Below are 26,070 nucleotides of genomic sequence, written 5' to 3'. Positions count from 1 at the left end.
ATTTTTATATATCATGTTATGGTATTAAAGAAAAGATGAACTATATATCAATCTCAAGTAGACCACATTACAAGAAACAGTGTTGAATGAACATTAACCATTAAAAACGTTTTAGGGACCATAAAAGTTTTGGATAAGATTGATATTTATTGTTTCCCTTCATCTGCGTCTTTATGAACTAATCAACAGATTGGATGTCAAATAAACAGTACAGTGGGCCTTAGAAGGATTTTAATGGTGGATATCCATTCATTTTTTTTCCTGTGGTGTAGCCCACCTAAGATCATTTTTTGTAACAAGCCCTAAAATTATCTATAAAAATGGATGAGCGGTATGGATGAAACACGTATATCATTGTGGGGCCCACAGAGCACCAACCACCGGCCGGCTGGTGTCAGGTGGAGTAGCCAATCCGTCTCCGAGTCAGGGACGGGATTGGAAGTGGATTGGCTGGTGTATTGACGTCAGCAAGTTATGTGGGTCGCATCATGATGTATTTGTTATATCCAAACCGTCCAGTCATTTTGCGAGCTTGTTGTAAGACTTGAGCCAAAAAATAAAATAGATCTAAAGATAAACTGGACCACACTGCAAAAAGCAGTAGGGGATTGAACGTCTACCATTGAAACCCTTTTGGGGTCACAAAAGTTTCGGATCAGTATGAAATTTATTTTCCTCTTTATTCAGATATTTTTGACCTTATAAATAGATTAGGTGCAAAATAAATGTTATAGTGGGCCTGCAAATTTTTTAACGGTGAAAATCATTATCCCGCTGCTATTTTTGGTACGGTCCATTTGAGTTTTGGATATATATGAATCATTTTTTTTGGAAAATGCTCTAAAATAATCTCAAAAAATTTATGAACCGTGTAGATATTATAAATACATTATTGTGGGGCCCATGTAACTTTGATCTCCTTTGATTCCTATAACTGGGACCTCGAGCAGCGTCTTGCGCACGACACGTATCTACAGTAGCGATATAGTAGGTGTGTGAAACAGAAACGGATTGGCTACTCCCCAGCCTGATGGACAATGCCATGTGGCCTCATGATGGATGTATTTCATACATTTTTACGTATCATTTTTTTTTTCTCTATCCCAAAAATAAGATGGGTATAAATCTCAGGTGGACCCCACCACAGGAAAACAATAGTGATTGGATATCCACCATTAAAATCCTCCTAGGGCCCACTGTACTGTTTATTTGACATCCAATATGTAGATTAGGTCATAAATGCCCAGATGAAGTAAAAAAACAAAAATCAGCTTGATTCAAAACTTTTATGGCTCTCAAAAAGTTTCCAATGGACAAAGCTCATTCAATATTGTTTCCTGCATGTATCCCAATAGATAAGCAAATACCTTATAGAGGAAGAGAAAGGAGTGAATGTGCTCAGAATGTTATAGCCATATGTGACTTTAATATGATTTTTACATATGTCATAGTTAGATAGGAAGGAGTGATACATGATTCAAGAGTCCTTATGGATGCTGAGCTTAATCCAACAAAGAAATTTCTGTTGCCTCCTCCTAGTAATATATATATATATATATATATATATATATATATATAATATTTTATATATATATAGTTTAGTAAAATTATAACTTGAAATTTTGCTAAAATTTTATTTGTTTTTATGTAGATAAATATTATTTGCTTGATGATGTTTACACTCACACAAGAGGATTTATGGCACTATACCGTAGTTTATTTGAATTAAATAGAATAATTTTATTTTCATTTAATAAAAAATAATTTCTTTATAATGTAAAATATTTTCAAATAGAAAATAGAAGCAAATGTCCCCAATTAACATATTTCAGACATTTTAGATATTTATTAACAAACAGGTTATTTTAAATTCAGTACTTAATTTTCATACTTGGGCCATAATTACCAAGCAAGTTTTTTTTTTATTTTTTGACTTCAGCGGTTTCAGATTCGACTCAGCTTCATATTTCGGATTCAGGCTTTAGACTTCAGATTTAACAATGGGGGCCTTATTATTCATACGCCTGATATAAAACTTGTGGCCATGACGTGGGCCTCTCGAGTTGAGGAAAGGTACCCTGTATCGAACACATGTGTGGCACGTGCGGGAGTGTGGTCCTCTCAAGCTGGGGATTAATCCCCGATATCGAACACACGCGTGGCACGTGCGGGAGTGGCATGGCCGGATTGCGTAGTGACCCCGCTGCAAGGAATCGAATTCTCCAGATGTCCACTTTCTTCGATTACCATTCCCCATTGCCTCTGTCTTTCTACATCAAAAACTACTGTTTTCTCTTTTCTCTCTGTGAAATTCATAACTACCATTTTCTACATTGAATGCCTCCTTTGGTTCTTATACCACTACATTTCCTTCCAGATCGGAGCTCCAGCTTCCGTTCTTTTCTGCAATCGAAGCACCTCCAGTTCTGCAGTTCCTGAATTCAGCTCTATCGGTGTTGAATTTCAGTTTCTGCGGAAGACTTTGAGGGATTTCCCAGGTTCATCCACAGATCTTTCAGAATTTTGGGTTTTAGCTTCACATTCTCGATTTTGAGGTTTTCTGCGTTGGTTTCGGTGGGAATTAACGATCTTTCGGAATTTGGTTTTTGACGATCTTTGAACGTTTCAGCCCATCTTCTTAAGTACTTGCATGATATTTTCTGAAAGTGGTGGTATGCGAATGCTGGAAAAAGGGTGGATCTGATTTCATGCTCTTGCAGACTTTCTAGACACTTCTTTTTGTCATTTTTGCATTTTATTCCGTATTTCATCTGCTTATAGCTGCGTTTGGATGTAAGATCGATGTCGATTGCTATAATCAAGTTGCAGCGGATTGAAAAAATACATAGAATTGGGTCAGTCTCACTGAATTTAGTACGAATTAGTGGGACTTGAAACAGAAGCAATGCAAAAATATCGGGCTAATGTTCTTTCTGGAAAAAAAAAATACAATTCTGTCACAACTTAATTATCAGAATCAAAGTCAATTGTACATCCAAACACACTGTCAAGCTTTCTAGTTGAATTTAAGGTTGTTCTAACGAGTACTGTTTACGTACTCATGAAGTATTATAATCGCGGAAAGTACTTCGAATTAAAAAACCCATGTGAAGTCATCTAGCAAGAAGTAGGTTATATTCATATGGTCAACAGCAAATGATGGGTTCCCTTGATGTGCCTAACATTCTTGGTTACCCAAACACTCCAAATTGGATGTAGCATCTGTGTTAGAGATGGATTTTTCATGTTAAATGTTGCACTTACGGTGTATCCTTGTCGTATGAATATCATACTTGGGTAAGATGTACCATCTTCGATTAGCAGCAACTGACATGAAAACTCTCACAGGATTCGATTTTATCAATGGAGCAAATGTTTCTTGAATCAAATCCATACTTCTGAGTGAACATTCTTGCCACAAGATGTGCTTTGTATGGTTCAGTAAACCTGTTTCGTTTATGTTTTAGAGTGAACACCCAATTGCAACCCACAATTCATTTTCCCTTTCACTTGTTAAACTAGATCCCAAGTTTTTTCAAGTGTAGTCATATCTTTCATCATGGCCATCCTCTAGCAAGGATTAGTGAGATCATTTGCAATTTTTGTTGGAATAGGAACAATCAAAATGCATGAAAGGACTGCATGAAGAGAAGAAGAGATAGATCAATATGATAAAAAGTTGTTAATGGGATGAGAAGTACATGACCTTTTTCCTTTCACAATGCAATGGGGAGATCCAAAGTGGAGTGATCTAGAGCGACTGGACTAGTAATGGAAGTCTGGCCTAAATAACCAGATTTGGAAGGAGAGTGGGGTTATCTAGAGATCCAGAGGGTGGAGGGAGATAAGAATTCCAAGGGATAAATGGAAGCTTATGAAGCTCCTTGAAAGCACAAAATGCATGTGACTCTTTTAGCAGAAATAGTTTAGCCAATGAATATGAATAGGTAAAGAAGTTCTCAGGAGGAGCTGAATGGAGCGTAGTTCCTTTAAAAGGATATAAAAGGAAAGAAGACAAGAAGGTGACAATGAGTACAAGTGAGTTCACGTAATGGATTAACTGACACATTTTGCTTGGTCTTCTTCTTAGGGGTGTGCCCTTTTCTTGGAGAAATAACCATCCAGTACTATATTATCAAAAATGGGCAGGTTTGCTAATACTAGGAGACTGTGAGACTCTTTGCCCATTGGTTTTGCAAACAATAATTGCTTGACCCACCTCTAGTCACCATCCGATTCTTCTTTCCTCTGACTTGGCTCCTTGGAGCCCAATTTCATTGTGATTTTAACTAATTTGGTTGGAAATAGACAGCTTCATGCAGTGTGTTAAAGATTGGTGGGGTTTTTCCAAGTGGAAGGGGAGTTGGTTGGAGAGGATTGTGTTGAAACTCAAAATACTCAAAGAGAATCAAATAATGGAAGAAACCTTTTTTGGGAAAGTAGAGGAAGTGATGTCTAAGATATTTAATGATATCCAAGAGATTGATAGAGAGGAAGGAGGCGAGCTACTAGAGGAAGACATTGCATGAAGGAGTTGCAAGATGAATCCAAAATGAGGTTGGTTCGGGTCCCATGCATGTTGATAGAGGATAGAGTGTGTGGCTAGGGAACCTAACTCAAGCTTAGTTCACCAAGTTAGAGACCAAGGACGACAACTTAGATTCTATTGGGCGAAGATACGTGTGGGAGGTAGGTGGCAAAGAATATTTATCCCTTTGGTCTTTGCAATTGTAGGTTTATGCTTGTTAGTGATGTGATATGTACTAACGCAAGCCCACTTAGATGAGTTTATTTTGTTTATAGTGGTCCAAGACATGGAGCCCCCAAAATTCTTCTGTCTTTCTACTCTTTTACATGGTATTAGAGTTGCGTTGTCTTTAATCCAACCTTTTGTTGAGACTCAAATATTGCATATTTACCCTCTTATTTGTACTAGTTTCCCATGCATTTATGTGTTAAATTGATATACTAAGCAATATTTTCTACGTACGAGGTAATTTTGGAACCAAAGAAGAATCTATGCCTAAATTGGTGGAATTAAAGCTTAAAGGAGTGTAAGGCAGAGAATTAAAGATTTGGAGGATGTGCATGATGATATCAAGTGCCAAAGACTAAAAGAAATCAAGTATTGAGAGTGTGAAAAGTGAAGAATTAAAGTGGAGTTGAAAATTGAAGAATTCAGCACCCATCAATACCATCGATAGGGCTCGATGAGATCGAGCCATATATGGAGAAAGTCCATATTTTTCAGATTGGTTGTTGGACAATTCCTTTGATCCCATCGAAGACTCTTCGATCCAATTGAGAAACTCTGGGATTTTGAAAATTCGTTGCTGGACAAATTCCTATTTTCTACTTGATCAATTGAGGGCATATTCGATGTCATTGATAGGTCCTTAATAGGTGTCGATCCTATCGAAGCTCCTATTGACGGAGGCGGTGACTGCGTAAGTTGCATAAATTCTCAAGTTGGTGCATAAATTGGCTCTCCCAAACTATAAATTGGAGTGCTTTGGTCATTCCTAATAATCAAGCTAGGGTTTGGAGGGGAAAGAATGTGAAGACGAAGATTCTCCGGCACTGTTCTTCCGTCTCAAGCTTCGGTTCTAGTTAGATTTTCTACTTTCGTTTTTTGTTTTGTTTAAGATGTTAGTCATGATAGGCTAATCTCTTAGCTAAGGCTAAGGGATGGATGAACCTTTTGATAGATTATTGATATTTAATTGGTTTTTTTTTTAATGAAAGTTATTGTTTTTGAAAAGTTGAATTGTGATTGTGTGTGATTGAATTCCTAAATTGGAGAAGGAATCAAACTGTAAAATCAATGGATCTATTGTTAACTCCGAGTCCCATAAATGCTTTTGATTCCCTATGATTGTTTACCTAGATCTTCATGAGAGATCGGCCTATCTCAATTCTAATATTGTTGGATGTTTGTTAGTTGAATTTACCGTGTTATCTTTCAATTATAACGGATTAGAATTCAATTCTAGTTGAGTTATTAACCAGAGAAGACGAATTAATGTCAAATTCTATTAATTGGGGATTCCTGGATCCTTAGTGTTTTTATTTATTATTTTAAACCCTTTTAATTCCCGCTGGATTAAAAACCTAGACCAACCCGTTTAGCTCTTGTTGTGTTATCACTAATTCACTGTGGTACAATCTCAGTCTCACCGAGTTAAGACTACATTGCAGCCCTGCACTTGGGGTTGTCAACCCTTGGGTTCGATCACCTTTCCTTCTCCAAATCTTCTCTTATTTCTGATTTTTTCTTTTCTTTTATCCATTTGTCTCTTATCCTATTTGTGTTGAAATCTTCTAAAGAAACTTAGGTTTCTTCTTTGTATTTTGTGTGTGTTGGGCCTTTGTAATGGTCAATGCGTGCGTGGGTGAATGAACACAATAGCTTCTTGAATGATTTTAGCCTGCTTGTGATTATTGCAAACGTGTGGGTTGTTTGCCTATGTTGGATGTTGTGTTCATGATCATACTTGTTCGTGGCTGGTTGGAAGTTTTGGATGTGTGGGCTACTAGTGTGACATGTGGATTGTGTGAAGTATATAAGTGTAGTGCTCATCAATTGCGCTAGGTTAGCCTGTGTTTGTGCTACTAAGGTACTCTCTCTTTATTTGCTATGGAGATAAAAAGTGATATGAAATATGGATTTGTAAACCCATTTGACTTTTTAGGGGTCCGGATAACCTTTATTGAGTTAAATGGGACAAATGATTTATAGTGGTCTAAGTCAATCCAAGTATTTGCCACAACAAGAGGAAATTAAAATATTTTGCTACAAAGAAACCTAATGAAGACTACAATACTAATGTCCAATGAATCCAGGAAAATGCGCAAATAATAACCTAGTTATGGAATGGTATGGAACCTAGTTATGGAGTAGTATTGGAGTTACATCGTCTTTAATCCAACCTTTCCTTCTCCAAATCTTCTCTTATTTCTTATTTCTTCTTTTCTTGTATCCTTGTCTCTTAGCTTATTTGTGTTGAAATCTTCCAAAGAAACTAAGGGTTTCTTCTTTGTATTTTTGTGTGTCGAGCCCTTTGTAATGGTCCATGCGTGCGTGGGTGAATGAAGACAATGACTTCTTGAATGATATCACCCCGCTTGTGATTTTTGCAAACCATGACGGATCCTGACCTGGCTCAGGGTGCCAAATGCTGCTTAGATTGGCGTTTTTTTTTTTTTAGACTGGTGCCCTTGGATGGCTCACCGGCTGACTCGACAGTTAGGGGAGTAGTTATCCAGTTGAGACCCCGCATTCCCTCCCCTGAAGAGGCGGGGGTCGATGTTTTGAATGGAGAACCATGGTCTGGCCCAATGACCATGATTTCCCCTCGGCCAGGTTCATGATCTGAGCTGTACTCAGTCCCTCACGAGTCACTTACGATACATTGGATCTCCTCTTACTCTGTTGTCTGGTATTGTTGTGGAATTTGAACATCAGACCAATTCAGGGCTAGCTAGTTCTCCTTCTTGGTCAAATGGATTGGACCGTCATGGCCGTAACTGGATGATGAACGTGGCGCGGGCATGACACGCCCCTGGTTGATTGTTGAAACTGAGACAAGCAGGGTGTCCCCATGTTTGATCGAAGCTGAGACTGGCAGGGTATGCCCTTGGTTGATTGAAGCTGAGACAGGCAAGGTTTGCCCCTGGTTTATTAAAGCTGAGAATGACAGGGTGTGCCCCTGGTTGGTTGAAGCCGCGGCTGTGATGACATGTATCAAGGCATCCTGGCATCCTTCGAAGTGTTGCTCTCCATCCCACTCTTTGTCTGAGGCTTCTTCTTCCTCTGGTGCAGGCGGTCTTTTTCCTAATGGCCCAAGGATTGTTTCCCACCGGATAGGAGGCCATAGAGCCTCACTGTTGCGTTACCTGAAGCCTTGTTGTTCAGCCAAGAAGAAGACATATTCCGCACTCATCGGCATTGGATTGATCATTGTATTCACAGTTTCAATTTCAAAACTGTGGTACGGGATGTCTTTCTCTGAATGTTGGATGTCGATGACTGGGACATCTGGCTCTTGTGTACCGTACTCATTTGGAATGACAAGCTCGGGTTTAGCTAGGATAGAGATTACCTTGCTGTCAAGGATATATTTCACCCATTGATGGAGAGTGGAAGGGACAACTCCGACTTTGTGAAGCCATGGCCTTCCTAGCAACATGTTGAAGGATGCAAGTATATCTATGACTTGAAAGGTGATGACCGAGATATCTAGATCAATTTGCACTTCAATGTCTACTTCTCCTTCTATAGTTCGACGAGAGTTGTCGTAGGCTTTGATGCTCATGTCGCTTGGCCGCAAGGATGATGGCTCTATCTCGAGGCGGATTGTTGTTTGGAGCGGGCACACGTTCAGACTTGAACTGTTGTCAACGATGACCAACGGAACTCGTAAGTTCTTGTATCGCAGAGCGATATTGAGTGCCTTTCCTTGATCTCGTCCGTCAGGAGGGAGCTCATGGTCCATGAAGGTGATGGCTCTAGGTACGAGGAGTTGCCCGATCATTAGCGCAATCATCTTCGGTGGAGTATCCAAGGTGATGTGAGCATCGTTCAACGTCTATGTGAACAGTTCTCAGTGCGTCCGTGATGTGCACAGCAGTTCCCATACAGATACTTGTGATGGGATCGTCTGGAGCTACGTTGCTGCATTAGGTGTTGTCTCCTGTCCCGACGGAGCGCCTTTGTTGTCACTGTGTCCATTAAGGCTTAGGTTTTTCACTTGGTCGCACTTCGGATAGTGCCAAGGAATTGCTTTGTAGCATGGAGGTTACTTCTCCTCGAATGTGACTGGTTGAGTTGGGAGTTGTGCTGGTGCTGCAAGGATGATCACAGTCTCTTCCTCGTATGGAGCTCTTGCCTGTAAGACCACTCTGTTGCTTGTGCTGGATGGGATGTAGTGAGGCTCATCCTAATAGATGATATGAGGGTTAGGTTGTGGCCTGATTACATTTGTGGTCGGAGGCTGCCATAGTGGGATAAAGAAAGGTCTTCTCTCCATTAGCGGTGCCTGACGGGGGATCCTCCTGTCATGTGTTAGCCGTTGTGTCATGCGAAAAGGTGCCCTTAGTGTCCTGTCGGTGATTGCTCGTGTTGCTCCTTGTAAGATGACTGGCTCAAAGTTGGAGGGTGCGCCTTCTAAGATGATTGGTTTGAAGTTGGAGGGTGCGCCTTCGAATACCACTGGCTTATGCGGTTGATAAGGAGTGCTCCTTCCTTGGAGGATTACCGGCTCTATTGCATGGAGAGGGGTCTGGGGTGGCCCTTGCAAGACCAGTGGTGCACTTGAGTGGTCACCTGATATGGCTTTGATAGACCGTAGAGGAATGAAGAAGCGATGGATGCCTTCCTTCTCGAGGATGTTGACTATTGGACCTCATGATAAGCTAGGGTCTGATGGATGCTATGGCAGAGGATTCTGAAGGATATTTGTGGGAGCCGCTGGTGCAGTCCCCGGGGTTGAGATGGAGATATTTCGACTGTCAATAAGTTCTTGGATTGCATACCTTAGAGAGAAGCATCTTTCTGTCCAATGTCCTCGGCCTTGATGGAACTCACAGTACTTGTTCTCGTTGTAGTTTATCAGCAAATGATTTGGTGGTGGTCTTGGCTATAGGGGAGTGAGGAGTTGTTTTTGCACTAACGTTGCCATGATTTGGATGTACGTTTGTGTGAGTGGAGTGAATTTCATGAACTCCTTGTTCACCTACTGATTTTGATTGGGGTAGTGGACATTTTCCCTGAATTGTTGTTGTTGGTGCTGTTGTTGCGGAGGTTGTGGTTGTGGATTTTGCCAGGGTGGCGATGGTTGATACCTTTGTTGTTGATGCTGAGGACGGTACTGCTGATGCTGTTGTCGCCCCCCATTGAGGTGCATGCTGGGTGCGCTGAGCTGTAAGGATGATGTTGGCTTGGGCTGCACTGTTGCCATTTCCGTTCCCGTTTCCTATGGGTCTTCCCTTAGCTTTGTTTCGTTTGGCTGGAGCAACCTAATGAGGCCACGGGGAGATTGTTCCTGCGCATATTCCTGCTTCCACTTGCTCTCCAGCACGGATGAGTTGAGCGAAGTTCGCATAGGGATGGGAGATCAGATATCCAGAGACGCTCGGACTTGTCGAACGGTCGATCATGGAGATTTGCTCCTCGTCGTCGATTGGAGTGCGCATCGCAACAGCCATTGCTTGCCATTGCCCTACATATGTTGATAATGTTTTGCTGCCCTTCTGTCTCAAGGCTACCAAGTCTGCTCTTTTGGGAGCCATGTTGATTTTGTAGGCAAACCTGTCGACAAATGCCTGCTATAGCTGTTCCTAGGTCTTGATTCAGTGACAATCCAGGGAGGTGTACCAGTCCAAGGCATCGCCTTTCAAAGATTTTTGAAATAGGTGGATAAGTGCTCCTTCATTTCCTGCCATTGCATTCAGTTCTGTGCAGAATGCCTTGAGATGTGTTGTAGGACATCTGCTGCCATCGCACCTTTTGAATTTGGGTACCTCGAAGTTTGAGGTACCTGAGCATTTGGAAAGGGACATAAGTCCCTAAATTTTATTGAGGGGAGATCGACCCTTTGTTAACTTTGAAGCCGATTTTGCATGGTTTGAAGCTGCTTCTGCAACTCCTATATTTCTGCGCGGCTCGTTTGAGGGTCTGGCATCTCTCGCGGCAAGGCCCGTTCCGCTTCTTCGGCATATTGATTGATTTCTTTGATCTTATGGCTCCCATTACGGGGAGTTTGTTAAAATGTAACCGTATTCCCATGTGCGGGAATTGAAATTAAAAAGCACTCCCGGTCGGGGGAGGTTGAGATGCTGGGAAGTGACCCCCTTATTGGGTATTCGCCACGTTCTGCTGATTAAATTGGGCTTGACACCGACCCCCATTGTGGGCATTTGCCAGTGCTTCTCCAGGGCTTCCGATCGCGGTAGCTGCTACTCGAAATTGATTTAAAATCCATGTTGCGGGATGTGCCGGAAATTGACTAGAGACCCTGTTTGCAGGATCGATTTGAAACTGAATTGGAAATTGATTGGAGGCCTCGGCTGTGAGGCTATCATGAAATTGACTGGAGACCCTGTTTGATGGGTCGGTTTGAAGCTGTGTTAGATATTGACTAGAGACCCTGTTTGCAGGGTCGGTTTGAAACTGTGCTGGAAATTGACTGGAAGTCCCGGTTGTAGGATTGGTTTGAAACTGAGCTGGAAATTGATGGGATGCCTCAACTGCCAAGCTATCCTGAAACTGACTGGGGATCATGTTTGTAGGATAGGTTTGAAATTGATTGGAAATCCCGATTGCGGGATGCGCTGGAAATTGATTGGAGGCCTCGATTGCAAGGTTGTTCTGGAATTTACTGGGAATCCCGGTTGTGGGATTGTTCTGAGATTAACTCTCAGCTGCGGTAGGGTACTGAAGAAAGCACCCCTAGTTGAGGGGTGCGCTGGTTGGTGTCGGTGGTCCTTTGCGGAGTCCGACGATTGTGCTTGATTCGAACTGGAGGTTGTGGGGAGTCCGTGAGTTGATTGTTGTTGTTGAACTAGACCAACTTGGTTGTTGCCTGTGTCCACTTGCGCTTGCATGAATTGCCGGAACATGTCTTGCATTGCTTTCATACCTTGTGTCAATTCCCGGATGTAAGCCATTGGCACGTCTTCTATCTGTTGTGGCTGTGCAGGCTGAGCTTTTGCAAGATCGAGAGCGTGGAAGGGTAGAACATCTTCCTCATGGTAATCCATTATTGCTTGAGATCTTGTGTGGATTATGCTAAGATAAGGGAGACTTTTTTGAAGACACCTACTTCGTTGAGGCACAATTTTTTGTTCCTTCTAATATGAATGCAGATGCAGGTGTAGATATGCAAGAACTGGTATTCTTCAGGAATCCGTAAGATCTTGTTTTTCAAGTCGGGTTGCGACTAGTGTGGCTAGTTTCTCCCCAGCGGAGTTGTCATTCTGTGGACGCTGAGGATGGATTTCCCGAGAGTACTGGAGATCTACTCTCTTCTTTCCAATTGGTTGCCTCGCTCGAGGGCATTTGTGATGGGGGTAAAATATATTATTATATTTGACCAGAGTCGCCACTAACCAATTATTACGATTCTACAGTTGGTTAGAGCCCGTAGAAATGCTTAAGATTGAGAATCTGAAGATCCTTAACCTTAAGGTGACTCGTGAGTTTACGTTATAGAGATTCCAAGTAAGGGACCACAGTTACAGAGAAGGAAGGTGTTAGGCACCCACTCTGCTTGTACGATGTACGGTCTTTACTTTACAAGATCTGACTAATTTCTGAAGAATAAGGGTAGTTCTTGCGTGCAGAAAATGTAATGCGATGCAATGGTACTATTGATTGATCTATCCGAATTTTTGATGGGCAGGATCCGACCATATCGGCACTCGGCAGGCTATAGTGCATACATTTGAAACGATCAAGTGTAGGGGTGTAAAGGGGGTGTGTGTGTGTGTGTGTAGGATGTTCAATTCTGTACTTATGATAAAACGACGACCAACCAGTTAAGGTTTCTGGCGGACCTGCTACAATTATATCGGTAGGTCTAAGAGCATATGCCCGCCAGCTAGATATGATGGAAAACTATGGAATGCAGTGTATATGCTAAAATGACAGCTAACTGGCTAAGGTTTCTGATGGGCAAGATCCGATTATATCAGCAAGCCACAGAGCATACGCCCGCAAGTCAGATATGAGAAAATAGTGAAAAATGCACTATGATGTCGTTGTGTATGAGGAGCAAGGGGGTTGAGAAAGGAATGAATGTTGCACGATGATAATGTGCTGATTTAATGAAACTGATAGGAGCTTGAACGGCTGGATGAACGGTAGTGTCACAAGGCTAGAGTGAGTGGCTTAGATTTTGAACTCAAGTGGCTCAGGAGGCTTGGACTCTAGCTAGGCTAGGCTAGGCTAGAGCTCCCTCTCTCACTCTCCATGGTGGAAGGATGGTTAAGTGGCTAAGGCTAAGGCTAAGAGATCTCTTGGGTTTTCTGGGATGCTTGGGTGTGTTTGAAATGACAAGGGGAGGGGGCTATTTATAGTCTCCCAACCCAGTTTTTTGGTAATTACTGGTGATCCTAGGGGCAAAAGGTGGTTGAAGGGCTGAGATTGGAGATTGTCACATGGCATCATCTCATGGCTTGGATGAGGTGATAAAAGTGTAATTTTGGTTAAGGAGATGGGCAACATTGGAGTAAACGCACCTCAACCGCACACTTAGGTTTGAAAAAGGAGAAACTCGCATGCTTGAGGGATGCTGCCCGAAAGAGGGGGAGTGCCACGTGGCTAGGGTTGTACATCGAGCCGAGTCGAGTCGAGGTGGGCCAAGCTTGGCTCGACTCGTCCATGCTATACTCGAGCTCAACATTGATGCTTGGCTTGTTTGCCAAAGCTGTCGAGTCGAGTTCAAGTCGAGCTAGTGGTTCGAGTTGAGTCGAGTTTACCTCGAGTCGAGTCGAGCTTGTTCATATGTCATGGATTGGGCGCGGGTTGCTCAGAGAAATCAGGAGAATGAGAGAAAGAGAGAGATAAAGAGGGGCAGTCAGTCAGGCAGAGAGTCTCGGGCAGTCGGGCTGCCGTGCTGGGTGTGGCTGTGCGGGCTGCAGCGTCTACTCGTGCTCGGTAGGGTAAGGGAAGAAAGAATGACAGGGAATGGAGATGGGTAGGGTCGGGTAGGGTTTTTTAGTAAAAAGTAAAAAACTTTTAAGTTTTAACTTTTTTAAGTTTTTTAACTTAATATATATAATATAATATAATATTAAAATATATTCTTCGAGTCGAGTTGAAATGCACCATGGTCGAACTCGGCTCAAACTCAACTCGAGCTTTAGAAAACAAGCTTGACTCACCCCGAGTTGGCCTTTCAAGCCGAGTCAATCCGAGCTGACTCGAGCGAGCTTTTCGAGCTAGCTCGACTCGTGAACAACCCTACACGTGGCCGGCGACAACCTAGATGCCACCGGTCCCCACTTGGACTCCCTACTTTGGCAAGCAGCATCCTCCAAGCGTGTGGAGGCTCTACTGTGAAGGTTGTTGCTTTGAGGTTTTTACCATTTCTCCGATTGGGCTTAGTTTTGGGCTTGGGTTCGGGCTTGACTAGGTGAGTTGACTAGGTTGTGGCTTGGGTAGGTTGACCGGGTGAGTTGACTCGCCATGTTAACTCAGGGTTTTGGGTTATGTTGACCGGGTTGATCGGCTGTGTTTAGGGTTTAGGACTGGGGTTCCTAGGGTTTAGGCTTCTAGGGTTGGGTTTTAGGATTGGGGTTCGGTTGTCCATCCATCCATTCAAACTCTATCAGCTTGTCAACCTGAGGTGGGGTGTCTACACATACCTGTGAGTTGTGACTTGTAGTTTCAATTAGACATTATTAATTAAAGTGGTTTGCTTAGAAAGTTGTTGATGTGATAATTATTTGATTTGGTTTATGACTTTATATATCTAGACTGGCTTTTGATAAGTGATAATTAAAAAAAAATTTGAACATGCTTGAAAAATGAATCATCTTTTAGTTTTTTTTTTTTTTTTTAAATTAATTTTTTTTTCTTATTATTTATCATGTTTTTTTTTCTTTCTATTTTTAAATTAAAAAATAGAAGTATCGTGTAGCTCACGCTACACGCTATGCTATTTATGCTACATGCTATAGAGGGCTGAAAACTACGCAACACGCTACAACTATTTAAAACATTGGTCGGGACAAATCTTCATGGCCAACACTTGATAATATGCACTTTGATTTGATAAGTGTGACAGAGGCAGACTAGTTGGAGTGTTCGCTAATGAAAGATGAGGTGAAGAGAGCGGTTTCGGATTTGGGTTAGGACAAAACTTCTGGACCCGATGGTTCTGCCATTGCTTTTTTCCTATCTTTTGGGAAGAGGTTAATGATGATCTTGTGAAGTTTTATCTCTGAATTCCATTTGAGAGAGAGGCTATCTAAGGATACAAGTGCTTCTTTCATTGCCATCATCACTAAAGAGGGGGTATTTGATCCTAAGGATTTTCAGCCTATCAGTCTCATAGGAAGCCCTTAAAAAATTATTGTGAAAATATTAATGGACAGATTCAGTGTTGTACTTGGAAGGATCATTTCACTATCTCAGGGGGCTTTGCTATTTTTATTTTATTTGGGTTTACTGTAGGCTTTAGCCAGAATTTCATCCCTAAATGACAAAATGGGTTACTGATTAGAGAAAAGAAGAAGAAGATAAGAGGGATCATTTTTTGTGCAGAAGCTGAAATGGCTAATTATTATAAAATTGACTTATTTAACTGCCATACTTTCTTCATTTTAACCTTCTTTTATGTTTTATGGTTGTGTTTTGGATTTTATGGTGTTGTTCATGATTTTGTGTGCCCTTCTTACTCAATTTTGAATCCATGCTGGCTCTGATTCTGCAAACTTTAGGTCTTTTTTTTAGTGCACTATGATGCCAGTAGCTTATTGTGTCTTTGTTCTATTCTGTCTTTTTTCTCCATATGTATTTTTTCGTCCACAAAGAAACTTTGTTTTTGGAAATGTAATATGGGCAATCCAGCCCTAGATCTTGATGCCACGAGTCTGAAGACTGTACCCTGAAACTGTTTTGAGTCCTGTGAATTGCAACTTCAGATGGAATCAGCACTCATTCTGATCTGTTGAGGCACTATTAACAGTGGTTGTATGTTCTCACCCTCATGTACATGCACACAATCAAATGCGTTCTCTTTTCTGTTTCTCTTGCATTTGGTTTCACATTTTCATGCAGTGGAGCCTTTTGATGAAGTAGCAAGGTTGGGTTCTGATGGTTGGTTTTCCTTTCTGTTTAAGCAGAGATCTGAGGGTAGAAAATGGAGGGGACTGTATTCACCCCCTCTTTGGAAGGAATGAAGTCCGTGAAGTCTGATGAAGGGGAAATGCTGACCAAGCCTTTCTTGGATGTATGCAAGCTTGTGCTGCCTGTCATAGGTATTGTTTTTGGTCGGAGTTTGGTTATTGTTTCTAGCTTTTTTGATTTGTGTTGTTGGGTACTCTTTAATTCCAAATGCCCATAAGTTATTAATGCGGGGGCATTTTCACACCGGGCTCGAGTGGGGTGACTTGTGAGATGCAGGGGCACACTCGGGGTGGGCGGCCTGTGTGAGGCAGGTGGCTCGTGAGATGCGGGCCCCACCCCCACCCGTGTGACTCGGGTGGCTCGTGAGATGCGGGCCCCACCCATGTGACTCGGGTGGCTCGTGTGAGGCGGTACCCATGTGATTTGGGGCCCATGAGGGGGGTTCGACCGAGGGCCTAACCCATGAGACGTGGGGCCTGGGCAATGAGATAAAGGGATTAATTCGCCATACTCTAACAGTTCGAGCTTTTAGAGCAAGTGGTTAATTGTCCTACATCAGTTATTTATACAATTTTTAGTCCGTTCGTGATGATTCAGTGATGGGACTATTCATATTGTTTATTGAACAAAATGTAATATGATGTTGCCCTTGATTTCCTCAATGATGAAGCTTTAAATCATTCATTTATCTCTATGAAATCAAAACCTCCTGCCGTTGTTCAAACTGGATGAATTTTCAGTTTTACACATTTTTTCCCTTGCCATGAAAGCTTACATTCTATGGAATAAACACTTAAATATCTTTTTTGTGCAAGATTGAAGTTATTTCGTTGTAATTTAGTCTCTTGCTAGATAATTATATGAGTGTAACTGATGCTACCATTAAAAAAACTAGAGGGTAATGTTTTTAGTATTACTATTGACGGATGTATCGCACCCTTAGGATACAGAAATATATCAGGCATCGCACGGGAAATATTGGATGTATCATGTAATGTATCGCTATTTTTGGGAAACATTGGGAAATTGGTTAATTTTTTTAATGAAACTTTAGGAGATGTTAAAAAAGATACCGTAACACACTTAGAAATCAAAAGATCACAAAAAACAAGTTCACATGTTAAGTTTCCTTTCTATATGGTTCTAAACTATGCACACAATAAATTTCTTTTAGGGGATGTTCATTTAACGTTGTTTTCCTTTGCCAAACAACATCAAGCAAGCAGGATGTTAGCACATTCTTACTAAATATATAAATATTAAGGCTAAATAACTGCTGATCAATCTTGATTTTTTAAAAAGTATTTTTCAAATATTTTAAAAAATTTTTAATTAATTTTTTTTTCAACAAATCTAAAAACCTCTGTCAATCTGTAAATCAGCCCCCAACATGTCTAATGTGATTTTTCCATACTCTAATCGCAATTTAAATTGGTGAAATTTTGGATTTTTTTTCATTTTTTTTTTTAATTTTCAAATTCACAACTTAGGTGTAACCATTGTTTTAAATATCGACGAGATCGGCCGATATATCCCACGATATTTCTTGTATCCTACCTGTGCGATACGAAACACACAAGTAGTGGGATATATCCCACATGTTCAATCTAGTGAGCATTTTTTATTTTCAATCATTTTTTTTTCTGTAAATCATGTTAAATTAGTATCAAATTGTAATGCAAGACATGAAAATTAAATATGATATGCAAGATCTCATGGATTGGGAGCTTCGATTTGAGATTTGGAGGAGAAGGACCAAGCTGCGGAAAATTGAAAAAAAATAAAATTTTCCCAATTTCTCGTAAATCGGTTGCAATCTGTGTCCAAACATAAAATCAAACATATATGTAACCTTATTTAATGATTCTTCTCTTTCTTTTGAATGTATTGCTTGTGTTTCCACACATCTTCTTATATTTATAAATTATATGAATAAACTTTGAATATACTTGCATCAATTCAGTTAGACAACGCATAAATTAGGACCCATACAAAGAAAACCTATTAATGTGCACGTGTTTTTTGTAATGTTTTGATTTGTAAGTGTGTATTGATGTCTTTTTTAACAATCACTGAAATTTCATTGAAAAATTCGACCAATTTCCAATGCTTCCCCATGTTTCCAACAACAATGATATATTACGCGATACATCTGACATATCCCATGCGATAACCGATACGTATCCATATCCCAAGGGTGTGATACATAAAGCAATACCGATATTTCGAACACTGGGTGTAACTGATATTAAGATTAGCCAACACTTATAAACACTTGCAAATTAAGGCTAAATAATTGCTAATCAATATGATTTAAAAATATTTTTTAATATTTAAAATTAAAATAACTATGATGCAGGACATGAAATTAACCATGGAGTGCAAGAAATCAAGTTTGTGATTATGCCAATATTAAACAGTCACAAAATTCCACATCCTACATACTATCAAACATTTAAGAAGGGGAATCTATAGGGGTCCAAGCCTACACAACCATTAGGGCTGGATCAAATGCAATTATAAACCAAACAAGCCCAAAGGAGTGTAAGAATCACCCATTCTTGCATAGGATTGTTCCCGACTCAAGAGATTCACTAAGTTTCAATTTAGGGGAAAATCTAGGGTTTGAAAATTGGGGAAAATTGAGATTTGGGACCCTTTTGGGTTATGGATTTCGGATTATGAGGTTTTCTAGATGACAGTTAGGGATCGGTCAAGGTATTCGAGGGTACAGGGACTAATTTAGCAATTTCCAGATTTAACAATTCTGTTGTACCACATGTTGATCATGTTTAGGAGTGAATATTTGGGATAGATCTATGGGGGTTTAGGTAGAGGATTAATGGGGGATCCTATGGGGAGGTTTTAAGCCAAAAAACGGAAAGAAACAGAGGGAAAAAGAGGACTTGGGATGGGCCACTCACGCTGGACAGCAAGTTGGCCTGGATGCACGTGTGTGACTGGACGTCTGTACATGTGTGGGGCCCACAAAATCGGGAAAGGACTCTTAGGCTAGGATCAGCTAGGGGTGGGTTATTTCCATACCAAAAATCACTTCAATCCAGCACATGGTTTGTGCGTAGTACTCCGCTGAAGTTTCAGCCTCATAGATGCGCCAGAATCTGAAAACCTTCTTGTGCACTGCTATAGGAGAGGATTTTGATGCGAAAATTGGTAAATTGATGGTGGATGGGGTGTTGAGGATGATGGATGAGATGTGGAAGACGATGGTGATGATTTGGAGCGGGTGTGGCTTCGCACCACGGTAGTTAACCCTTCGAGGAAGGGAGGGCTTCGCACCCAATTTGATCCTTCAACTCAATGTGAGAGAGAGGAAGAAATGTAGGATTTTTTTATTCATAATATCATCAGAGTCCATAGATGGGATTGCTTTATTTATAAGAAAACCCTAAATCTCCAAAAGACAAAACTACCCTTGCACCATGTGCACGCACTAATACCAAAACTAAAATAAATAAAATAACTAATCTAAGCAATCAAAGCCGTTCACGATGTTTCTAATAATAAAAATAATCAAACCTCAAAATCCTAAATCATCTAAAGTAGTGGGCCACGATCATGAGATCCGATGGTAGGATCTATGTGATGATCGGGTCCACTCCAATGCTCCATAACACAGCCCCCTAATTATGGGGTCATCTAAAGATGTCGTCGTCGATCCAAATCGAAAGTGGAGCCCGCCTCCTCCTCGAATATGTGCGTAGAGGGTGCGTGTGCATAATATCCCCATTAAACTGTTTTCTTTTTTAATCCAAAACCCCCTGTCATTTGTAAATCAACCTCCAACATGTCTAATGTGATTTTTGCATACTCTAATTGCAATTTAGATTGGTGAAATGGGGGAAATCCAAGTTTTCCCCCATTTTCCCCAAATTTGCAAATTGGAGGTTGAAATCCATGATCAGTTCATATGGATATCAAGAAGCAAATGTAGAATGGCTGCCCCTTGCACATGTTACTTTGGAAACTGTAACACTGACCTTTCCTAATTGTCATGTAAGTTTTTAAAGATGACATCTGGGACAACAATGGTGAATGCTGATGGAAGACTGCTTCAGAGTGTAATATCCCTGCACATCTGTCCAATTCTTTTGAAAGAATTCAATACAGGTTAATGAATTGATAAGAGGTATTGAAGAAGACAAAGATACCCCAGCGCTTCAAGTGGGGCTGCCACATGGGGTAGAGTGTTGAGCAGTTTAGGAAGCAACACGAGTTAAGTGCGTTGCAGAGATGAGGATGTTGTGATGGATGTGCGGGAAGATTGAAGGAGCGAGTCAAGAATGAGATCACCTGAACCAACCTTGAGTTGCTACAATAGGAGGTAGTGATAGAGAGTTGATTGAGATGGTTCCGCTATGTGCTATGAAACGGAGACGGCCCCATAAGGAGTGGAATGTTAACTAAGCTTGTAGGGGGTTAAAGGAAGATGTAAAAGTTATTGGAACGAGGTGACAAGAAAGGATATAAAGGCATTTACTGAGGATAGGACCTTAGGAATGATTGCCGAAGCAGGATTTTAAAGTTGTCTGCAACTAGCTGGGAAATTTCTTATGACGATGGTGGTGGTGATGGTGATGAGTGGTGATGATGATGGGTGGATGGTGTTGATGATGAGTGAAGGTTTCTTTTCAGATGGTCATTGTAGTGATGGGTCTGCTACTCTGTTTGTTTATTCGTATCCTGCTGCATTCTTGAAAGGTTGCAAGCATGCATGTCATTCAGAATCTCTTTCGCATAAAACATGCTACGTTGCTACTGCTGAAGTCCTTTCATTTTTCTAACTTCATAGTTCTGATTTATAACTAAAAAAACATTCGTATCATGCTTTGCTAAGTTTAGTTGTATTGTGTTTATATTGGTGAGATGCGGAAGAATAGTTTCCCTCCCTTTTTAGTTGAAAATAGTATTTTAATGTGCTGTGCATTGTATTGATTTTGATGTATTTTATGGTTTATGCTGCTAGATAAGTTTGGCGCTGCCATGGCACTCGTAAAATCTGATGTGGGGGGCAACATATCAGTAAGTACTGTTTATTTTCGTGGCTTTTCAGTGATCAGTTTTTTTTTTTCCTTAGTTGCTTCCAGAATATCTTGTTCTTCACTAGTCACAACCATGTAATTGTAAGTTTATTCTCACCATGTAAATTTTAGTTCATAAACTTGTTAGATTTTACAAGTATCTAGATACTAGAAATATGTGGAACTATATAATACTGTAGCAATAATACTAAAACACCAGAAAAACAATAAATGGGAGAATTCGCGAACAGTGTGTCAACATATCCTACGTGCATACCCAATTAAGGGCATCCTACATTTCTTTTTCTTTTCCTTTTTTTCTCCTTTTTTTTTAAAAAAAAATAAAAAATAAAAAAATGTGGAGTCCTTGTCATGTGGGTACCAATGTAATTTTCAAAATTTTCTGTATTCTTGTTTGCAGAGATTGGATTCCAAATATTCTTCCAATCCTTCAGAATTCAATCACTTGTACACTATGGTACGAGCAGAGATTGAAGCTAAAACAGCAAAAGCTTCTTCGAGCTGCACTAATGGTCTTTTGTGGCTAACAAGGTACTAGATGTGGTCTACATGCATGCACATGAGTGCAGGTGTGCTCACATGCATACTTTGACCAGATGATTTGCATGTTTTCATGTGTATATGCTTGTGTAAAGCTCTTTTCTTTTCTTCTTGCATTTTGATAATCATGCATTTACCATTTCCTTCTCGCTTCAAAAAAACATTTATCATTTCCTTCAGGGCCATGGACTTCTTGGTAGAACTCTTCCGCAACTTACTGGAGCATCCGGATTGGACAATGTCACAAGCCTGTACCGACTCCTACAATAAGACCTTGAAGAAATGGCATGGCTGGCTTGCCAGTTCTAGTTTCTCTGTAATGCCTCTCAAGCCCATGGAAATGGATTTTATATTCTTTGGATGAATCCAACTAGGCACAATATCAGCCAGCTGAGATATGATAGCTGGTTTCTGGGATTTTAGTTAGGATAAATACGGAAAATACCAGTGTCAGTACTTACCATAATCACTGGGAGTAATTGATAACAATTGGTGGTTGGCAGTAACTAGCGATAATTATTTAAAATTTTCATCTCTTTGCAACTCCGCTTTCCAAACCTTTGACCAGTTTCCAGTCTCAGAATCCTCATTTGGGGTTCCATCAATCTCCAAATTCTTATCCGCCTCAATGAGATCTTAAGCCTTCAATATTTGAACACAAGTTTAACAGAAAATAAATGAAAACCCCCATATATTTTGGCTTTCCGAGCTGTCCTTTTGATTGTGTTGACTTACCGGAGCTTCCAATTTTGTAGATAGTACTAGTTCTTTCTCAAAAGTTAGTAAAGGAAACCGAACTTTTCTTATTGGCAGATCAAGTTTCATTCAGGTGATGTTTTTTTACTCTGAAAGAAATGATGGAGAAACCTTTCAGAAAGTTCCCACAAAACACTTTAATGTCTTTTATAATGCTCTACTCAAACATTACCTGCATTCTCTTGAAATGGTATTTCTCCCAAGGTTTTTGAGGTATCGCCCATTTGTACCAGTATCATTCATGAAAAATAGGGCTGTATCGGCCGGCTATAGCAGCAATACATGGTGATATGACCCCATGTCAACTCTGAACAATTTGATATGCAAAAACCGATTTGCAAACCATGGTTTCTCCCAAGGTTTGACATGTCATTCGACATTGGTACATATTGCCCCCAGTATCATCCATGAAAGATACAGCTGTATCAGCCTGAAACACCTGATACAGGGGTGATGCAACCCTCTATTGGTGGTGAATGATTCGATTGCAAAAACCAATTTGCAAACCAATGGTTTCTCCCAAGTCTTTTTTTCTGTGTAACTTGCACTGAACTATAATACTGGCATTCCAGCTTCCTTAGTCTTTTTTCTGTGTAACTTTCACTGAACTATAATACTGGAATTCCAGCTTGCCATGAAATTTGCTCCAGATAGGAAGAAATTTATGGAGGTGATTGGGGGCTCTGGTGATGTCAATGATGACATGGAGAAATTCTGTGCAAGCTTCTCTCCTCTTCTGGAAGAGAACCACAAGTTCTTGGTAAGATCCTATTCTACTATTTTGAATTTGGGTTCAAAATAATTTGAGCCTTGTTCTAGCCCCATTGAGCTTGAATGTCATTAGCAAATGCATAATGCTGATATTTTCTTCTTATTTCAAACCTGAGGAAATCTAGAAAAACAGTAAAAAACCAAAACATGGGTAATTTCAGGAAGAGGCACACTCCAGTGGTACCGGTACCACCGTGAGTCCATCCAACCTATCGGATTAATCACCTCAGAAAACCCCTAGGACCTAAAAATCAGCCCGATCCAAAACAAAGGTGGGCCACAGCAAAGGGAATGAGCTGGGAGGGAATGCCCACCCTTGAATTTCACAGGGGTCCACCTTAGTCACAAAACAACCTGAATTTTCTCCTGGCCATCATATGGACTGGAAGAAGGGTCTGAATGGCCTTGAATTTTCTCTTGACATGACACGGTGGATCCCCACTCTAATCAACAGTTGGTGTTCTCTATCAATATGTTCTGTGGCCCATCTGACTTTTGAGGATTTGGGCTTCAAATTGCTCTAGCATCACTTTCTCTTCGGGACTCCAAAGGAAATGTAATTGCAGGCTGAGGCCTGCTTCCTTATTATGACTACTAGGATAAGTCATTAGAATTTGATTATTTTCTGTTTGTTGAGTCAACGGTTTGCAATTTGATTTACTTTTGCATCCAAACTCAGCATAAGTTATGACCAAGCAGGTGTTGATCTTGATCTTTTGTACAGGCTAGTGTTGGCCTGGATGACCTGACAGCTTCTTGAAGAAGCGGACTCTACTTCAAATGAGGTCTCTTTCCATTTGCCCTTCCCCTTCTCCCTTCCCCTTGATTCTCACAAGCAGTTAGTGTTGGAATCATAAACTCTGAGCAGATAATTAGTTTTAATACTTATCTGACAATTCAAACTGTAATATGTCACCAGCTTGTTAGAGGAGCTGGTATAGACTGTAGTGTAAGTGATCTAGGGTTCAATCCCTATTAGTGTTACCTTTACCAAAAAAAAAAAAAGAAGGTTACAACATCTTTACGGAAAGTGAATAATATCTATCCGTATCTTGTTTGGTGATGAGCCGTAGAATCTCTGATTGTCTCCAATTTTGGAGACGCAGAAATTATCCATGTTCTTTATTTTTTTATATTAGGCGTCTGGGATTTTGTATTTCGCTTATGGGGAAGAACAAGATTAATATGATGCAGTAAAGGTCTTGAGTGAAGGTTTAAACTTTTGAATTCCTGGGTGATATATTGTGTGAATATGCAGTTTGTCTCTAATCTTTTAGGGTGCGTTTGGTTGCAACAAATTTTCATAAAATATCGTGATATTTCATGACTAATCTGTCTAATTTAGTGCAAAATTTCATGATATTTGATACAACCAAACACACCCTTAAAGAAAAGAAAGAAAATCTTGATCTTTAGGGGGAAAAAGAAGAAGAGGAAGAAGAAGAAAGAGAATGGGAGAAATGATATAAAATTTCTAAATCCTAGGGAAGAAGCGAAGCTCTTTTTTTTCTCTTTAAATCTCTTTTGGAAAGGTGAAAATTGGGTCTAGAGAAACAGTCATATGAATAACACGTATTGAGCTGAATGCAGTATTAGTACGAAATAGATGTATATACCGTCATGTTTTCAGCAGATATCCCATCATGTTTTCAGCAGGTGCCATTCTTTTCACATGCTTGACAGTCAAATGGTCTCTTCTTCTTTTTCCTTGGTGAGAAATAACAAGCTTTATTGGAAAGAAGAAAGAAAATACATCAAGAGACAGGGAATGAGTTTCCAGCAGAAAGGTAGGATACCATTTTTGGCCCAAAACATGTCCCTTCCATGCAAATGTTGAAATGTAACATTTACCTTAGACGCAGCATTACCGAATTCTAGAAAACAAAGATACTCTTCTCACTGATTAGAAATCAATTGCATTTCTCATATAAGGATTTCTATATTTTCTGTGGGAATGCTAACCTAGAGTTGCATGATCCTACTGCTGCCCAACTAGAATGCCCCTGAAATTTCCAGATTGGAAGATTGTAGCCATCCAATTTTGGCCTATTTTTGCCACAGATAATGTAAGATTGCTGCTGTATTTTCTTCCAACTGTCTATTTGTAGTCCACCAATTGAAACATTCTGATCGCCCATTGGTGAAATTTTTGGGGCATCCTTGCACAGTGAGGCAAGCAGATCGACATCGAACCATGGGCTGGGCACCACATGTATGGCTCTCAGTAGTGCCCATGGGTGATTGTCATATCCTAGAGCTGAGATTTTATTTATTTATTTTTGCCTTTGGTGTCTATCTTTGAGGATGTTATCAATACATTTGAATTTCATGACTCATGTGTGCGCTACATGTTGGGGTGCATGTGAGCTGGACTGTGATCATGAACCATGTTGGAGGGTACTGGCTGCACAGATCTCAGCTTGACCAGGGTCAGAACCCCGGCCTGTTTAAACTCGGGCCTAAAAGTCAGGCCTGCAAGTGGCCCGCTAATTAATTGAGCTGTTGGTTTCAGGACCAAGGACTGGTTCTAGGGCTCAGGTTAGGCGGCCCAATGCGGGGACGCAGGCGAGGACCTGAAACCCGACAAGCCAGCCTGATCCAACTTGCTGCTCAGTAAAATATGCCAACACAGACATGCCTGGATCTATCGTTAAAACCCAGGTGGCTGTATGGAGCACCTGTTTTGTGTAGAATGTTATAACAGGGAAGTAATTTTACTATTTTGCTACTGCAGATCAACGCATCTAGGGCCTGTTTGGATACCACCAGATAAGTTACTTTATCTACTTACAGCAGTAGATAAGTAACTTATTTCAGATAAGTTTGGTTTATGATTAATTATAAGTAATTTTCTTACTTAAAAAGTTACTAAATCGTTTCAGCTATTTTTTTTTTTTTAGTTTTTCTAGTTTTCATAAATTGTTCCCGAGAGAATCAATAGAGACTGAAGAGAGAAGAAACTGGTACGTATATTGTTTGCCAAACTTACTTATCTGCTTAATTAGTAGAAACCAAGATAAGCTATTTGGGGGCATAAGTAGCTTATCTTAAGTAACTTACTATCTAAATGGTTACTTTTTAACTTAA

At 40.4% G+C, this 26,070-nt stretch overlaps 1 protein-coding gene and 1 long non-coding RNA gene across 2 annotated transcripts; both read left to right on the top strand.

Moving 5' to 3' along the window:
- The first annotated feature begins 2,240 nt into the window (after window positions 1-2,240).
- Window positions 2,241-24,046, top strand: LOC131245851 (glycolipid transfer protein 1-like). The gene is made up of 7 exons (XM_058245579.1): window positions 2,241-2,498; window positions 15,850-15,984; window positions 20,841-20,896; window positions 21,317-21,447; window positions 21,637-21,772; window positions 22,841-22,972; window positions 23,708-24,046. The coding sequence occupies exons 2-7, from the start codon at window positions 15,867-15,869 to the stop codon at window positions 23,741-23,743; spliced, it is 609 nt and encodes a 202-aa protein (XP_058101562.1). The 5' UTR covers window positions 2,241-2,498; window positions 15,850-15,866; the 3' UTR covers window positions 23,744-24,046.
- A 32-nt stretch (window positions 24,047-24,078) lies between these two features.
- LOC131245853 (uncharacterized) lies at window positions 24,079-26,070 on the top strand. Its single transcript, XR_009171008.1, has 2 exons — window positions 24,079-25,412; window positions 25,496-26,070. It is a non-coding gene; the product is annotated as an uncharacterized LOC131245853 (long non-coding RNA).

The sequence above is a fragment of the Magnolia sinica genome, chromosome 5 (genome assembly GCF_029962835.1).
Source record: "Magnolia sinica isolate HGM2019 chromosome 5, MsV1, whole genome shotgun sequence".
Lineage (NCBI taxonomy): Eukaryota > Viridiplantae > Streptophyta > Magnoliopsida > Magnoliales > Magnoliaceae > Magnolia > Magnolia sinica.
The sequence above is the reverse complement of the archived record's forward strand: the minus strand, read 5'-3'. Positions and strand labels throughout refer to the sequence as shown.

Excerpts from the sequence above, each read along its gene's own strand:
- LOC131245851 (XM_058245579.1), top strand. The coding sequence starts at position 15,867 with ATGGAGGGGACTGTATTCACCCCCTCTTTGGAAGGAATGAAGTCCGTG. Across the intron at positions 21,448-21,636 it reads GGTCTTTTGTGGCTAACAAG|GGCCATGGACTTCTTGGTAG; the intron begins GTACTAGATGTG and ends CATTTCCTTCAG. Across the intron at positions 21,773-22,840 it reads TTGCCAGTTCTAGTTTCTCT|CTTGCCATGAAATTTGCTCC; the intron begins GTAATGCCTCTC and ends CTGGAATTCCAG.